This window comes from Bos grunniens, chromosome 18 (assembly GCF_055505025.1).
Source record: "Bos grunniens cultivar Pamir isolate PY7600 chromosome 18, Bosgru_T2T1.0, whole genome shotgun sequence".
Taxonomy (NCBI): domain Eukaryota; kingdom Metazoa; phylum Chordata; class Mammalia; order Artiodactyla; family Bovidae; genus Bos; species Bos grunniens.
Genome location: NC_141182.1, coordinates 63,825,598 through 63,843,795, shown reverse-complemented (window position 1 = coordinate 63,843,795; position 18,198 = coordinate 63,825,598). Strand labels below are relative to the sequence as shown.

Genomic DNA, 18,198 nt, shown 5'->3' with positions numbered 1-18,198 from the left:
AAAACCAAACCGAAAACTAAGGAAAAGTTAATGGATACAAGGAAATAAAAAAGAACAGAGTGGAAATAAATGAAATAGAGACCAGAAAAACAATAGAAAAGACCAAGGAAACCACCAGCTGGCGTTTGGAAAGATGAACATTCGCCTTGTCCCTGAGCACCTGCAGCAACGTGAGGAGAAACAGTGACTTTGGGCACCTAAGGCGTTTCTAACCTCACGGCCGACCTCACTCCTTTTCCCACCACAGCGGCGGTATTACTTCCGCTCAAAGCAGGAAGAGCGTCCTGGCCTCCCCTCCCAGCTCCTAGTCGCCCCTCTTCCCGCCACTTCAACGGTCTGGTCCTTCAGGCTCAGCCTCCTGGCTCCACCTGCTGAGAATCACCTCAGGAGCCCCTTCAGTCACCATGACTGACTCGCTCTCTTCATGATGAAATTCTTACCTTTTTGTTCCTTTCCTCCTCTCCCCTATCTCTTCCTGATAAATCGTGAGCTCTCAGAAACAAGAAATACTCTCCAGGCAGATGCAGCTGTCGCCGACGAGCACCGTGGCTCCCGGCCAGCCTCTCCCTCAGCTGTGGCTCGTGCTGGAGCTTCTGTGTGCAGGCACCACCTCCGATTTTGCTAGAGTTTACCCGGACAAGGACCTAAACACGTACCATGCTCTCGCGACAGTTCCGAGACTCTTACCCCTGCTCTCGCGACAGTTCCTGGAAAGACTTGTGCACATGCTCCTGCTCTCGCGATAGTTCCTGAGGCACAGGCCTGTTCAGATACCTCTGATCTCGCTGTAGCTCCTGGGGCTCGGAGATGGACAAGTTCCCCTGATATCCCGGCAGCCTGAGGAAAGACCCCGGACAGGTGAGTGGACTGTGGGTCCTGCCCTGCACGACCGTACGGCGACTTCTACCTACGCTGTGTCCCGTCCAGCCTCCTTCAGGCTGTGGTGGCCCATCCTGGGGGTTCCCTGAACCTGGCCCTCCTAATGCGACTGCTCCGTGAGTCCTATGGAACTGTATCAGTAGAAGCCCTGACATGAATCTCAACGCACAGTAATTCCTCATAGGATCCTCCGGAAGCCCCCTCGTGTCTCCCTACATCACAGCTCCCAGAGACTCCTGTTCGTGCCTGTCCTTTCATCCTCTTGCACCTCTCCTTCTACACACATGGCCCCTGACCTTCCTGTGAGGCTGGGTATTCTGGGGTGAGAGGTGTGGTCAAATCCACCGGATGTACATATCCTGGGAGACACAGAAATCAACCCCACAGGTGAGGTGCCTCCCTGACACCAACAGTCATGATCAGAAGGACACATCTGCCCCCACACAGTCCATGACCTCCAGCCCCACAGGGTCACACACGGGGGACACCACCACAGCCAGAGTCAGAAACTAACTCACAGCAGGTGCTGACAGGGCTCTTCTTTCAGGAAACGCCATTGAAGACAGTTCTGTCTCTTTTGCTCCTGAGCACTTTTTGCTACCCTAACTTTCTCATATAGTTGTGTTTTTTTTTTTTTTTTTTAACTTCTGTGAGTAAAAATGCTTACAATGTAGTGGTAGCAGCAGGAATTAATTCTGTTGTGTTGACAGAGGAGTAGGTAACTCATCACAGGTGAGCCCTGAAATCAGAGCTGGTGTGTAGCCCAGTGCTGAGGGAGAGCTGAGAATGAGCTGCTTAGAGGCACCGTCAGGAGCTGTGGCAACAGGACTCAAGGAGCCTGGAGTAGGGTCCCAGGTGCAGATACACTGAGAAAGGGGACAGGGGGACTCCTTCCCCTGCAAGCATAGGTCTGTGAGGTCTGCTACAATGAGCAGTGAAAGTGGAAGTCACTCAGTCGTGTCCATCTCCTTTGGACCCCGTGGACTATACAGCCTGTGAAATTCTCCAGGCCAGAGTACTGGAGTGGGTGACCATCCCTTCTCCAGGGCATCTTCCCAACCTAGGGATCGAATTCAGGTCTCCAACATTGCAGGCAGATTCTGTACCAGCTGAGCTAACAAGGGAGCCCACAATGAGCAGAGTACTTGTTAACAACAGGGAGGAGCTTGGTGATGGGATCATCCAAGGCTTGGCACACATTCCAGAGAGACCACATCCCTCCTCTCATCTTTAGAGACTCCAGGGCACAGGGATCTGCGGTGGACCACCCAGCTCTGCTCTGGCCTGAGACACTCCTGGGCTCACAGCCACCCTCCTTCCAGCAGAGCATGGATGTGGATGCTCAAGTGAGGCCATGTTGCCCCTGTCCTGCCCAGTGTGAGTTAAGTCTTAAATCCCTCTCCTGCTGGAGGCAACGTCTCTCCCAGTCTTTGCCCTGAGATTGAATAGAAGGACGCGCTCACATGGCTGGTCTTTGCTTCAGAGCTCTGTGCAGGGACGTGTCACTCAAGATGAACCCCAAGCACCTGATGTCATGGTTATAGGGACGGTGTTTGTAGCCTTGGTCTCTCCACAGAGATTCCATTATCACGCCACCTGCTGTGTGGGTGACACTGACTGCATGGGGAGTCTGGGGCGTTCCCAGTGAGGAGCAAATGTTATCCCCAGTGTAAATCATCTTCCTTCTTGGGAGATTAAGGACAGCTTTTTGGAATCAATGAAAAGATCTGAATGGGCAGTCAAATAGCTGGCAGAAAACTTTTTTCTGAATTCCCTGTGGAAAATGGTAGTTCAGAATCACAGTTGTCATCGGGTACTATAGGATCGCTTGAAGGTGCATCAAACTTTTTTTTCTTTTACCACACTTCCAACTGGTCTTATTCCTCCAGGTATTTTCTTTATATATAGGCAGGTGTTTACCAATTCGGTTTTGGTACAGGGTCTTTGAGAAGCTTTAATTCACATACCATATAACTCACCCATTTAAAGTACACCGCTCAGTGGTCTTACTTTATTCATAGAGTGGTCTTGGCTGTTGTTTGGTCTCTAAGTCTTGTTGGACTCTTTGCGACCCCTCTGGTTGTAACCCTCCAGGCCCTTCTGTCCATGGGATTTCCCAGACAAGAATACTGGAGTGGGTTGCCATTTCCTTCTCCAGGGGATCTTCCCTATCCAGGAGTAAAATCCATGTCTCCTAGTTTAGCCGGTGGATTCTTTACCACTGTGCCACCAGGGAAGCCTCTTGTGGTCTTTACCACACTCATTTTAGGAAATTTTCATCAACCTGGAAAAAAAGCCCAAATCCTATATTATTCTTTTTTCAGATTTTTACAATTAAACTATATATTTTATATTGGAGTATAGCCAATTAACCATGTTGGCACTGTTTCAGGTGGACAGCAAAGGAGCTCAGGTGTATATATATATACGTATGTGTGTGTGTGTGTGTATATAAATATATATATCCTTTTTCCTCCAAACTGCCCTCCCATTCAGCCCCCCATGTAACACTCAATGCATTTTCATGTCTCCAAAATAATGAGCATCATCACTGGATCCCGAGTCTAGTATTCCTATGACTTTCTATAAGAAATTTTGGGTGATCTCCTTGCAAGTCCAGTGGTTAGGATTCTACACTTCCAATGCAGAGGGTGCAGTTTCGATCCCTGGTTGGGCAACCAAGTTCCTACATGTCAAACAGCCAAAAAAATTTTTTTTCTGGCCTAAGAAGTATTTATTACTCTCACGTACAGAAAGCTCAATAGCGTACATTTAGCCCAGTTTGGTGGCCTGTTCTTTGACCCTCGCCTTTTCTACCTTGTTAACAGGAGCCACTGATTTGGGACCCAGGACACGGCCTCCCCAATGATGGTGGGTCTCATGATATCTGTCATTGTAACAGGTGCTGACAGCTTCCACCAGCTCAGCCAAAGTGGCCTTGTCGTCCAAGCTGACTTGTGTAAAGGCAACGGTAGTACAGGTCTTCTTGTGCACTAGACGCCCTGGCCTGGCCTTCCCTTGGACCACCATCTTTTTTTATTATTAATATTGTTAAAAATTTTAATTGGAGGATAATTGCTTAAAAATGTTGTGTTGGTTTCTGCCATATGACAACATGAATCAGCTATATGTATATATATATCCCCTCTGTCTTGAGCCTCCTTGCCCACCCCATCCCACCCCTCTATGTCCTCAAACAGCACCGAGTTTACCTCCCTGTGCTCTATAGCAGCTTCCAGCTAGCTATCTATTTACACATGGTGTTGTGTATATTTCAGTGCCACCCTTTCAATACATCCCGTGCTGGCCTTCCCCCCACTATATCTACAATTCTGTTCTCTACCTCTGCATTCCTATGCCTGCCTGGCAAATAGGTTCATATGGCATTTTTCTAGATTCCATATATTGCGTTAATATATGATATTTGTTGTTCTCTCTCTGATTTACTTCACTGTGTATAACAGGCTCTAGGTTCATCCACCTGAGTTCATCTGACTCACATTAGAGAGCCCCATTCTTACTGTGCCCGATGAGCAGGAGGGCCACCAGTTCTGGGCCACACAGTAGGTTATCTTGTTTATGTCTAGTAGTGTGAAAAATGAAGTAGAGTTGAAATTACTTCTATTCAATTATTTTAAAGATAAAAATAGTGCATAGGCAGTTAATTCCTTATTGTTTAAGAGGAGGTTGTCTATCACTAAATATGCTTCTACTATTGATCACATTTTATTACCTTTTATACACTTTAATAGGAAAACTAGGAAGTAAAATTATGATATTTTTAGATAAATAGATATTGAAATAATCCACTCATAGTAGAACTACTTAAAAGTCAAAGGGCCTTCTTCACTCAGAAGACAAGTTGTACCAAAGAAAAAAACACTTACAAAAAAGAACTGCAAGCATTGGAAAAGGCAATCACATTGACACTTGCATAAACTCTGCATTCTCTTCATTTCTTATTTTGTATAAGGCACAACTATCTCATGACAGCTAAAACCATAGCATTACTTGTCAGTAATAATGTATATAGATACAATACTGAGGGATCCTTACATGATGACCAAAAGATCACTGAAAGATAGTTATACATTAACACCTTAAATTTAAAAATAGGACTTAATAAATAACAGACTAAAAGGAAGGCAAAAAAACAGAAAAAAAAACAAATTAGACAAATAGAAACAAATCTCAAATTTACAAAATGCAATGATGAAAACTGTATATGCAAGTGACGAATAAAAAAGAATGCAGCTACTAGTCTTTCCTTCAGTTCACACCATCCATCTAATCGACTAAATTTATTGAGAGTCTACCATGTAAACAATCCATATTTAAAGGATAAGCAAGCCATTGACCAGCACTGATTTTCCATGTAACACTACAGCATATTGGAGAAATAGAAGTGAAATAAAGTTACACAGTAGAAAAACACAGTATAGAAAAACATATTCTCCATTTTCATGTGTATTACCTTTATCTCAGAAATCAAATCTCCACCACACAGGAATAATATTTATGGAGATCAATATTGGATTATGTGCCAGTGTGTGTCCAGTATTAGCCACAACACACAAGGATAAAATTTGGTGAAACTCTTGAAATGTTCCTAAAGAAAGCAGATTTTCTACAGACAGCTGCATTGGTCAAGGGTGAAATGGTTTCCTTAGTAATGGTTTGTACATTTCTCAAGCTGATAATTCATGGAATGACTTTCAGATCTCCTAAGGCATCTCTGGAATTAAATGAACCTTCTCAGCTCATTGGGAATTATGTAGAAATTTGGTGTTGAGTCCAACCAGTCCATTCTGAAGGAGATCAGCCTTGGGATTTCTTCGGAAGGAATGATGCTAAAGCTGAAACTCCAGTACTCTGGCCACCTCATGCGAAGAGTTGACTCATTGGAAAAGACTCTGATGCTGGGAGGGATTGGGGGCAGGAGGAGAAGGGGACCCCAGAGGATGAGATGGCTGGATGGCATCACTGACTCGATGGACGTGAGTCTGAGTGAACTCTGGGAATTGGTGATGGACAGGAAGGCCTGGCGTGCTGTGATTCATGGGGTCGCAAAGAGTCGGACACGACTGAGCGACTGGTCTGATCTGACAGACATCAAAAGGTATCAACTTCTAATTATAAAATAAGTCAAGGGGATGTGATGAACCACATGGTGAATATAATCAATTATATTTCATTGCATATGTCGCTTCAGTCATGTCCGACTCTTTCTCAATACTTTAGACCATAGCCTGCCAGGCTCCTCTATCCTTCTAATTCTCCAGGCAACAATACTGGACTGGATTTCTGTACCCTCCTCCAGGGGATTTTCCTGACCCAGGGATTGATCCCACGTCTCCTGCATTGGCAGGTGGGTTCTTTACCTGTAGCACCACCTGGGAAGCCCAGCATGTATGAGAATCAAACACTACAAAAAAACCAAGAACATGGCATCTGGTCCCATCACTTCATGGCAAATAGAAGGGGGAAAGTGGAAACAGTGACAGATTTTATTTTCTTGGCCTCCAGAATCACTGTGGATGGTGACTGCAGCCATGGAATGAAAAGACTGGATGAAAAGCTATGATAGGTCAAGACAGTATATTAAAAAGCAGAGACATCACTTTGCTGACAAAGGTTCAGATCATCAAAGCTATGGTTTTTCCAGTAGTCATGTATGGATGTGAGAGCTAGACCAAAAAGAAGGCTGAGTAATGAAGAATTGATGCTTTTGAACTGTGGTGTTGGGACTTGAGAGTGCCTTGAACTGCAAGGGGATCTAATTATTCAATCCTAAAGGAAATCAACCCTGAGTATTCATTGGGAGGACTGATACTGAAGCTGAAGCTCCAATACTTTGGCACCTGATGCAAGGAGCCGAATCATTGGAAAAGACCTTGGTGCTGGGAAACACTGAAGGCAAAAGGAGAAGGGAGTGACAGAGGATGCAATGGTTTAATAGCATCAGACTCAATGGACTTGAATTTTGAGCAAACTCCGGGAGATGGTGAAGGACAGGGGAGCCTGGTGTGCTGCAGTCCATGGGGTCGCAAAGAGTTGGATACAACTTAATGACTGAAGAACAACAACAAGAGAGTCAACCTTCAAAGTTCTCATCACAGGGACATCCCTGGTGGTTAACACTTGAATCTTCCACTGCAGGGGGTGCTGATTTGATCCTTGGTTTTGGAACGAAGATCCCATGTGCCCCACAGCCAAATAATAAAAAAACTAAATAGAATCAATAAACATGGCAAAGTTCATATCACAAGAAAGAAAGTCGTATTGTCTGTGAAGGTGCAGGAATGTACTAGACTTATGATGATCATTCTGTAACATAAATAAATGCCCATTCTTTGTGTTGTCTATCTGAAACTAATGCAAGGTTATGTGTGAATCATACCTCAAAAAATGGATACTGAGTGCTTACAGAATAATTATGATTATTGAAAGTGACTACTAGATATTTAGCACTTTAACCATATATTCTAACAAGTCAAGAGCAGAACCTAGGAGTTCTAGGATCTCTAAGAAGCAGCAGGAAAGGGGAAATGGTGGGAAAACAGGAACCCAGTACATTAGAGGTCTGTATCAACCATAAACGAATATCAAAGAAGGCTGAAATATAAAAAGACAGAATAGAATTTAGGAAGTAGAAGGTGACGAAGGTGACCACCAGCATCAGGATGGTGTGGGTGGCTCTGGTCTCCGGGGGGCATCTGTGGTGCCCAGTGGGGGTGTGAATATACTGCACCCTCTGGCGGTGTCTGAGCAGGAGAAGCACCATGGAGCCACTGGACCAGACCATGAGGCCAATAAACATGGCATCAGAGATGGACCACAAATAGCTCGTACGTATTTCAGTAGGTAAGGATGAACAGAACCACGTGCCTTTGGTATCAGTATAGTTGTGCATGTTCTGTGGACCAGTGATTTTCAGAGGAACAGGTATGTACATTAAGAAACTGAGCATCCAGCAGGTGCAGCAGGAAGGACCAATGACCTTGGGGGCCCTTCCTCTGAGCATCACCCACTCCAGTCTCCTGGAAGTAAGAGTGAAGGACTGATATGTGCTCAGGACGCAGGTGGAGCACAGGGCGGTGCTGCGAGCCATTTTCTGTAAGTAATACACAAACTTACATCCAAGCCTGGACAGAGGATTCCTTGGAATAAAAGCTGCCATTGTGTGGGGAATGCCAGGGGACAGAAGAACCAAGAGATTGGCAACCGCCATGTGGGTATGAATCATGTCTGTGGGTCTCTGGCTTTGGCCAATCAAGACTGGAGAGATGCTGTGGAAGAAAAGGATGACATTGACCAGGGACCCTATCACCATCTGTATAAGATACGTGATTTGGAGAGCAGCCTCACTTGTGGTTCTCAGGGCATCTTTGTGAAAAAACATGGAGAGGATGTCAAGAGTGTCCTGGAGCAGAAAGAAGGCTATGGTGGTGGTGGTGACATCAGCTGTCTTCTTAGAGACCTAGTACTGCACAAGGATTTCCATATTTTATTTTTCCTGGAAAAAAAAAAAAAAAGAGTCTCACAGTCTAGAGAATTACTTTACCAGGATAAAATAATCCAGACACCAGTTAAAGCATTCACCACTATTTATTTGGTTTTGCTTTGTATTTACTTTTACATCCTGATGTTCACTCTCCATGCAGGGTCTACAAAGTGATGGTTATATCTATTTTGTTCAACAGCATTGTTGATTTAGTTCACCCATTTTTGTCATTATTCACAGAAATAGAAAAAAAAATCCCCAAATTGTATGCAACCATAAAATACTCCCAAATACTCTAAACATCTTGTGAGAGAAGAACAAAACATCGAGCTTCCTCATTTCAAAATATATGTCAAATCTATGGTAACAGAAACAGTATGGTATAGGCATAAAAACAGATCAGTGGGACAGAATAGAGAGCGCAGAACTAAATGTATGCTCCTTTGGCTAATCAGTCACAAAGGCACTAAGGATACATAATTGTAAAAGGATAGTTTCTTTAATAAATGATGTTTGGAAAATTGGAAATCCACATCTAAAGATACCTTAAAATTCTGACCAGAAGAAAAAAATTGTGACTATGTATATCATAGATTTTAATTAGCACACTGTGATCAACTGCAATACATGCAAACAGTGAATCATTATTTTGTACCCATAAAACTGACATAACGTTATGTCAATTATATCTCACTTTCAAACACTGAAAAAGACTGGGCGCTATTTTACATCACACACAGAAATGATCTGAACTGGATTAAGATTTGGATGTAAGATGTGAAACCATGAAATTCCCAGAGGAAAGAAGTAAGCTCCCTGACATTAGTCTTGGTCATAATGGTTTGGATTTGACAACAAAAGCAAAGGTAAGTGAGTGGTGCAGCACGTAAGAGCCTCCTCAGAGCAAAGGAAATCATGAAAATGCAGCTATACAATAGGAGACAATAGTAGCAAACCACACACCCAGTAATGAGTGAATATCCAATTTGGGCAGATCCCCAAATAATCCAGTTTGAAACAGGCAGAGGAGGGTCAAAGGCTCAGAGTTTACACCCGGTAGTCACTTAATGGCTCACCAGCAAGGAATTCGCCTGCAATGCAGGAGCTGAGGAGACGCAGTTTCAAGCCCTGGTGCAGGAAGACCCCCTGGAGGAGGAAAGGGCCACACACTCCAGTACTCTTGCCTGGAAAAAATTCCATGGACAGAGGAGCCCTGTGAGATCATTTGTGACATGGCCTTAAGAGTGCTCCTTGGAACTTCCTTGGTGATCTAGTGGTTAAGAATCTGCCTGACAAGGCAGAGGACATGAGTTTGATCCGTGGTTCGGGAGGATCCCACATGACTTGGGGCAACTAAGCCCGAGTGCCACAACTCTGAGCCCACACCCTAGAGCCGGGAGCTTGAAGTACCAAAGCCCGCACACCCTAGAGCCCAAGCTCCACAACAAGAGAAGCCACCGCAGTGAGAAGCCTGTGCATTGCAGTTAGAGAGTAGCCTCTACTCGCAACGAGAGAAAGCCTGCACACCGCAACGAAGACCCATTGCAGACAAAAATAAATAAAGGAATGAACAAATATTTTTAAAAATTACAAAGGGCTCCATTATTGTCCCCAGGATTATTCTTCAAACCACTGACACCCATTCTCTTATGTGGACACTTTTCCATTTGATGAAGCCCATAAATTAGGTTTTTCCTCAATTATATACCTCAGCTAAATAGGATGGATTTCTTTTTAACAGCAAGGCCCTCAAACATGCTCTTAAGAACTGGACTTTTCTGTTTTTTAACGGTATCTCAGATTGAACTTAGAGCTTTCCACTTACCTTTTTTTTTTTCAAGTCAGTTCTTGCAAGATACTTTTATATCTTTTTTTCTTTTCTTTTCAGGAGATATTTTTGAAGGGTATAAAGGAAATGTAAAGGCGTCTGGTTGATGGCTGAAAGGGAGTGAGAATTTTAAAAAGTCACCAGAACAGACTGAAGAGCTCTGAGGACTGGAATTTAATTCTACTGGCATGGGGAGTGCCACAATCATATATAACATTGAAAAGCATGAACTTGGGACTATGTGGACAGTGAGTGGAGAGGCAGAGATACCTGGGAAGATGCTGCGACCATGAGGCAAGAGGTAGCTGTGGTCTTTACCAGAGTAATGGCAGAGACATGGGGATAAAGGATGGACTAAATCTGGGGGATGTAATATACAGCAGGATGACTATAGTTAATAATACTGTTTTGCATATTTGAAAATTGTGAAGAAAGTACATTTTTAAATCCTCCTCACAAGAAAAACATTGTAATTGTATATGGTGATGGATATTAACTAGGCTTATATAGTGATCATTTCATAATGCATACAAATATTGAATGATTATGTTGTATACTTGAAACTAGCACATGTTATATATCAGGTATACCTCAGTATAAAAAAATGGACTAGGAATGGCTTCAGAAAGTGGAAAGGACAGGACATGGAGACTGGATGGGAGGATGAAGAATCAAAGTGGGGGCCCAGATTTCCAGGCTAGGGGGATGGAGGCATCAACCCTAAGATGGCAGGCATAAGAAATATAGCTGGGGCAAGGGTGAGAAGTATATGTTAGTTTTTTGAATAAATTGTTTAATTATAGAATATATTATTATTGTACAAATGTCAACACAAAAGAATTAAAATTCCTCTATTCTCCCTCTCCCCCCAAAAATGGGCAAAGGACCTGAACAGACATTTTTCCAAAGAAGACATACAAAGAGTTAAAAGGTGCATGGACAGGAGTTCAATATCTCTAGTCGTCAGATCAAAATTACAATGAGATAACATCTCTCACCTGTTAGTCTGTCTGTTCTCCAAAATCCAAAAGGCAACACACTGGCAAGGAGGTTGAGAGAAAAAAATACTTTACACACTGTTGGGAATGTAAACTGGTACATCCTCGTGGAAAACGTTATGGCAGTTCCTCAGAAGTTAAAACCGGAACTCCCATACCAGCCAGCAGTCACACTTCTAGGATAGATCAAAGGAAAAGAAACCACGATCAGGAAGAGATACCTGCACTCCGTGTTCACTGGTACAGTATTACGACAGCCAAGACGTGGAACCAACCCAAGGGTCCACTGAGAGAAGAATAGATAAGGAAGCTGTGGTGCGTTATACAGTGGAATATTTTTTTATTCAAGTGTTGTTGCTTTACAATGTTACATTACATTCTCCTGTACAGCAAAGTGAATCAGCTATACATATATACTTACCCACTCCTTATTAGATTTCCCTCCCATTTAGGTCACCACAGAGCACTGAGTAGAGTTCTCTGTGCTACACTGTAGCTTCTCATTGTCATTTTATACATAGGGGTTGGAGAAGGAAATGGCAACCCACTACAGTATTTTTGCCTGGGAAATCCCGTGGATGGAGGAACATGGCGGGCTGCAGTCTATGGGGTCGCAAAGAGTCAGACACGACTGAGCGACTGCACAGTAACAGCAGCTGCTCAAGTTAAAAAGGCTGAAAGCGTTTTGCCATTCAGTTAGAGAGGGGAAGGCATGAGCCACACTGACATACATAACACAAATGCAGAATCTCAATGGAATACCATGACAGAAATGCCTGAGCCAACTGCAGCCCATGAAGGAACATATGAAGGTTGTTACAGGGCAGCCTTTCTCTCTGTGTTTCTGTTTGTGTGTGTATGTGTCTGTCACTGGATCTTATTTCAGGACTTTCAGGTTCTAACCGAAACCCTGCACAGCAATTTATCTCACCTTACTCACATCCAGCACTAACCAATTAGGTTCGAGGAGGTGACTAGAACCTTTTATACAAGATTGAGAAGCCCAGGGCTCTGCTCATACAGGACTTGGCACAGATTCCACAGTGACCCCCTCCCTATTCCCCTCATTGTCAGGGACCCCAGAACACAGGGATTTGCAGTGAACTCACAGCTCTGGTCCCCCTCAGATACACACCAAAGCACATTCCCACCTTCCACTTGCCAGCCAGGGCATGGACAGGGCAGCTGAGGATAAGGCAGGGGAGCACCTATCCTGCCCAAGGCGCTGACTATACAGCTCTGAGCTCCTCTCCTGCTGAGAGCCAGCTCTCCTGTTTCCTGCCCTGAGACTGAACACAAGGGAGCACTCACCTGCCTGCACTTGGCGCCACACTCTGTGCAGGGAAGCGTCAGTCAGGATGGGCCCCAGTTATAGGGACAGGGTCCCTGGGCCCGCTCTCCCCACAGAGGAGCCATTATCATGTCATCTGGAGCAGAGGTGACACTGTCTGCATGGAGAGTCTGGGGCGTCTCCAGTGAGGGGCAGATCTTACCCCCAGTGCTCGTCACCCTCACCCACACCTGGGGACTACTGACAACTCCTGGTAATTACTGAGAAAGTCCACATGGGCAGCTGAGCAGAGGGCAGGGACAGTTTTCTGAGTTCCCTGTGAGAGAACCCAAGTTTACAGTGAAAGTCATAGCTGGGGGAGGGACACTCACAGAGCACCGGGGCGCCCTTCACTGTGTCTCCCATTGGGCATTTTCCCTCATGGTCTCACTTTTCCAAACTCTTCCAACGTGTATTCTCACTGATCATCAGCATGGGATCTGGATGCTGGGCTTTCTCCTGAGTTTAAGTTTCACAACACTTTCTATATATGATCTTGGTTTCTTTAATCTGGAAAATAATCTCTTTGAAGCCAGTGTTTCACTCCTCACAGTCCTCAGGTCTCCCTCGTGTCCACATGACTCTGTAAGCAGATTATAATTTGTTCTAAGTCACCCATCGATCCCCCTCCTAGCGATTCTCACTGGACCACCAGCCTGTCTCTAGGTTCTGAGCCATTTGAATTGGATAGGAGATAAAATAGACTTTGTGAAGAGACAAAGAAGAACACTACATAATGAACAAGGGACAAGTGATCAGTTGAAGAAAAAGATATAATAATTTTAAATATATATGCACCAACATTTATTGTTGTTCAGTTGCTATGTAGTGTTTGACTCTTTGCGACCCTATGAACTACAGCACATCAAGGCTTCCTTGTCCTTTGATATCTCCCAGAGTTTGCTCAAGTTCAAGTTCCATTGAGTTGGTGATGTCATCCAACTGTCTCATCCTCTGTTGTCCCCTTCTCCTCCTGCCCTCAATCTTTTGCAGCATCAGGGTCTTTTCCATTGAGTTGGCTCTTCCCATCAGGAGGACAAAATATTGTACCTTCAGCTTCAGCATCAGTCCTTCTGATGAATATTCAGGGTTCATTTCCTTTAGGATGGACTGGTTTGCACTCTCTGCTGTCACAGGGACTCTCAAGAGTCTTCTTCAGCACCAGAATTCAAGCATCAATTCTTCACAGGAGCACCTCAAAATATAAGTCAAATATTGATAGACATAAAAGGAGAAATCAACAGAAGCACAATCATAGGAGGGGATTTCAACTTTCCACTTACATCAGTAAATAGATCACCCAGGCAGAAAATGAAGGAAGCACAGACTGAAAATAACACATTAGACCTTAGAGTCTGTAGTTGGTAGATATTGAGCATCCATACAAAAGCAGCAGATTACACAATGTCTTCAATGGCATGTAGGTTGTTCTACAGGAGGTTCACAGGCTGGGTCATAAAGCAAGCCTCAGTAAAGTTAAGGAAATGGAAATGACCTCAAAAGTCTTTTCCAATTGCAATGCTATGAGACAAGAATCAAATACAAGGAAAAACCTGAAGAAAAAAAAAAAAAAAACAAAAACACGTGGAGACTAAACAACATGCTAGTGAAAAACCAGTGGTTTGCTGAAGAAATCAAGGAGGAAATTAAAAATCCTAGAGACAAATGAAAATGAAAGCATGATGACTCAAAACCTGTGGGAAGCAGCAAAAACAGTTCTAAAAGGGAAGTTTATACAGATACTAGCCACAAAACTAGGGGAAAAAAACCTCAGCTAAACAACCTAATATTACACCTAATGCAACTTGAGAAAGAAGGACAGCAAAACCCAAAGTTAAAAAGAAGAAATCATAAAGATCACAGCAGAAATAAATAAAATGGAGAGAAAAATAAGTGATAGAGGAGATCAGTGAAACTGAAAGCTGCTTCCTTGGAAAGATAAACAAAATGGATTACCTTTTAGCCAGACTCATTACGAATAAAAGGGAGAGATCTCAATCAATAAAATCCAAAAAGAGAAATGAGAAAGTACAACCAACACCCCAGAAGTACACAAAATCTTAAGAGACCACTTGGGTCTATAAAATGGAAAACATGGAAGAAATGGACAAATCCTTAGAAAGGTACAACTTTCCAAGGCTGAACCAGGAAGAAATCGAAAATATGAACTGATCAAATACCACAACGTCCAAAGAAAAGGCAAAATAAAACACAGGAATAGTAAGATAAGACAAACAGAAAATAAACCCCAAGTTGCTGTTTGCAAGGATGAAAATGAAATATTCAAGGGACAAATATGGAGACGAAATCCTCTAGGCTGTCCTTCCAATTATTGTTCCGCCTAAACAATAAAATTTAATGACGGTCGACTATATAAAGAAAATCCAGGTTTAAAGCAGAAGGTAATATAGAAACGACCTTCTTCACTTTTCAGATTTCTAATCTTCACTAGGAATAACATCTCCATGCACCATGGATTAATATTTAATGAGACGAATAACTGAATTATGGGCTAATGTATGCCAGGTATTACCCACAACTAATGGAGATAAAGTTTGTGGAAACTCTTGAAATGATCCACAAGAAAGGAGTATTCTTTCAGAAAGTTGCCATGGTCAAGGGTGAATGGCTTCCTCAATAATGACCTGTGTCGTTTCTGAGCAGATACTTTCATGAATTGACTTTCAGATCCCCCAAGTTAGCACCTGCATTAAATTAACCTTCTTTGTTCATTGGATTTTACACACAAATGTCAACAGGCATCTACAGCTTGTTACAAAATAAATAAGTCATGGGAATGGGATGTCCAGCATGGTGACTACAGTTGATCATACAGAATGGCATCGTTGGAAAATGCTGAGGGATTCAAACTTTAAGTTCTCATCACAAGAAAGCATTTGTACCATGTATAGGGAGGGATGCATAGATGGTAAAGGAGAATTGTGGTGACAATTTTGCAACAAATACAAGTATCCATATGATGTAATATTACTTATTTATTATGACTAATGTAACGTTACTTATTCAATATGACTCAATTAAAAAACTTGGTACTGATTAGTTACAGGATAATTTCTGTTATAATTCAAACTGTCTGCTAAATACAATAAATGTAAAGTGAGAACTTTAGTCATACCTGCTGACAACTCAAAGAGCAGATCCTAGCAGTTCTAGGATCCCTGAGGAGCAGCAGGAAGGGAGAAACGATGGGGAAACAGGAAAGCAAGACATCAGAGGTCTGTATCAACCATTGTCGAAAATCAAAAAAGGCAGTGATATAAAAAGCAAGAATAGAAGTCACCATGTAGAAGGTGACAAAGGTGACCACCAGCATCAGGGTGGTGTGGGTGGCTCTGGTCTCCGGCGGGCGTCTGTGGTGCCCAGTGGGGGTGTGGATATACTGCACCCTCTGGCGGTGTCTGTGCAGGAGAAGCACCATGGAGCCACAGGACCAGATCATGAGACCAATAAACACAGCATCCGAGGTGGACCACAGGACGACAATCTCTGCACTGGGACTTAAGGATATGCAGAACCAATCGCCCTGCATATCAGTATAATTGTGTCTGTTTGGTGAAGCAGTGATTTTCACAGGAACATAAATGTACATTAAAACAGTGAATATCCAACAGGTGCAGCAGAAAGAACCTGTGAGCCTGGGGGCTCTTCCCCTGAGCAGTGACCTCCCTTCTCTCCCAGGGGTGAGAGTGAAGGACTGATAGGTGCTCAGGACACAGGTGGAGCACAGGGCGGTGCTGTGAGCCACTTTCTGTAAATAGTACACACATTTACACCCAAGAGGAGACAGGGGCTTCCTTGAAGTGAAAGCTGCCATTGTGTGGGGGATCCCCGAGGAGAGAAGAACCAAAAGGTTGGCCACAGCTATGTGGGTGAGAATCGTGTCTGTGGGTCTCCTCTTGTGTCCAAACAAGATAGGAGAGATGTGGTAGAAAAAAAGAAGGACACTGGCCAGAGACCCAACTCCCATCTGTAAAAGATGCATGGTTTTCAGAGATGTCTGGCTTGCAGTCACACAGACATTTTTCTCAAAAGACGTGGAGTGGCTGTCAGAGTGGCCTGGAGCAGAGGAGAGGCTGTGCGGTGATGCCATCAGCAGTCTTCTTACGGAACCAACTAGGAAAGGGGGTCTCACACATCAACTCTCTTGAGAAAAAAAGACGCTGTCATACTCCAGAGAAATGGTTTCACCTGGAGACCATACATTTGATATTAGTCATACCTTTCACCATCACAAACTTTTATTACTCCTATTGACTCATGTATTCCTGTTCTCCACATGTGTGAGAGCAAGGTCCATGAACATAGGGACCATGTCTGTCTCGTTCAACAACATTGTTGAGCCATAATAATTTTTTTAAATTGTTTTAAAAATTTTATTTTATTTTTAAACTTTACAATATTGTATTAGTTTTGCCAAATATCAAAATGAATCCACCACAGGTATACCCGCATTCCCCATCCTGAACCCTCCAATGTATAACAAGTATATGAATAAGTGACAGGAGATAAAGACAAACTCTACCCCTTTAGAAAGATGACCCCTTTAGAAGATGACCCCTCTACGGCCATCTTGCTTATTACAAGAATGTATCGGGTGATGCCACCAACATGGCAACACAGGAGGTTCCTTCCTCCCACGGACACAGCAAAAACACTTACGCATGGATCAATTCCTTTGAGAGAAATGCAGAATGACTTGTACACATCGGATGACTTAGAAATCACCCCACGTCAAAATGGGTGGGAAATTCTGGGACACCTGCCAACCATGAACCCCACCCCCAGCACAGAGCCTCCCAACCACACTGAAACCCCCAATGCCTCTTCTCTGTCAAGGATCTGAACCTCATACCAGCACCCTAACTTTTTTTTATTAATTTATTTTCATTAGAGGCTAATTACTTCACAATATTGTGGTGGATTTTGTATGCATTGACATAAATCAGCCACGGGTGTACATGTGTTCCCCATCCTGAACCCACCCCTCCCCTCAGGCCTGTCCCAGTGCAGCGGCTTTGAGTTCCCTGTTTCACGCATCAAACTTGGACTCGTCATGTCTTTCACATATGGTAATATCCATGTTTCAATGCTATTCTCTCAAATCATCCCACCCTCGCCTTCTCCCACAGAGTCCAAAAGTCTGTTCTTTACATCTGTGTCTCTTTGCTGTCTCACATATAGGGTCATTGTTGCCATCTTTCTAAATTCCATATATATGCGTTAGTATACTGTATTGGTTTTTTTCTTTCTGACTTCCTTCACTCTATATAACAGGCTCCAGTTTCATCCACCTCATTAGAACTGATTCAAATGCATTGTTTTTAATAGCTGAGTAATATTCCATTCTGTATATGTACCACAGCTTTCTTATCCATTCATCTGCTGATGGACATCTAGGTAGCTTCCATGTCCTCCCTATTGTAAACAGTGCTGCGATGAACACTGGGGTACACGTGTCTCTTTCAATTCTGGTTTCCTCGGTGTGTATACCCATCCGTGGCATTGCTGGGTCATATGGCAGTTCTATTTCCAGTTTTTTAAGGAATCTCCACACTGTTCTCCATAGTGGCTGTACTAGCTTGCATTCCCACCAACAGTGTAAGAGGGTTTCCTTTTCTCCACACCCTCTCCAGCATTT

General features: G+C 43.4%; 2 protein-coding genes and 1 long non-coding RNA gene across 3 annotated transcripts; 1 reads left to right on the top strand and 2 right to left on the bottom strand.

Annotated features, from left to right (window-relative positions):
- Positions 1-714: 714 nt before the first annotated feature.
- Positions 715-11,039, top strand: LOC147354728 (uncharacterized). Its single transcript, XR_015146565.1, has 3 exons — positions 715-858; positions 3,708-3,750; positions 10,272-11,039. It is a non-coding gene; the product is annotated as an uncharacterized LOC147354728 (long non-coding RNA).
- Positions 7,373-8,281, bottom strand: LOC147354729 (vomeronasal type-1 receptor 4-like). The gene has a single exon (XM_086354697.1). The coding sequence runs from the start codon at positions 8,279-8,281 to the stop codon at positions 7,373-7,375; it is 909 nt and encodes a 302-aa protein (XP_086210823.1).
- Positions 11,040-15,669: 4,630 nt separating the features above from the next.
- On the bottom strand, positions 15,670-16,548 carry LOC147354727 (vomeronasal type-1 receptor 1-like). Its single transcript, XM_086349428.1, has one exon. The coding sequence runs from the start codon at positions 16,540-16,542 to the stop codon at positions 15,670-15,672; it is 873 nt and encodes a 290-aa protein (XP_086205554.1). The 5' UTR covers positions 16,543-16,548.
- Between the last annotated feature and the right edge of the window lie 1,650 nt (positions 16,549-18,198).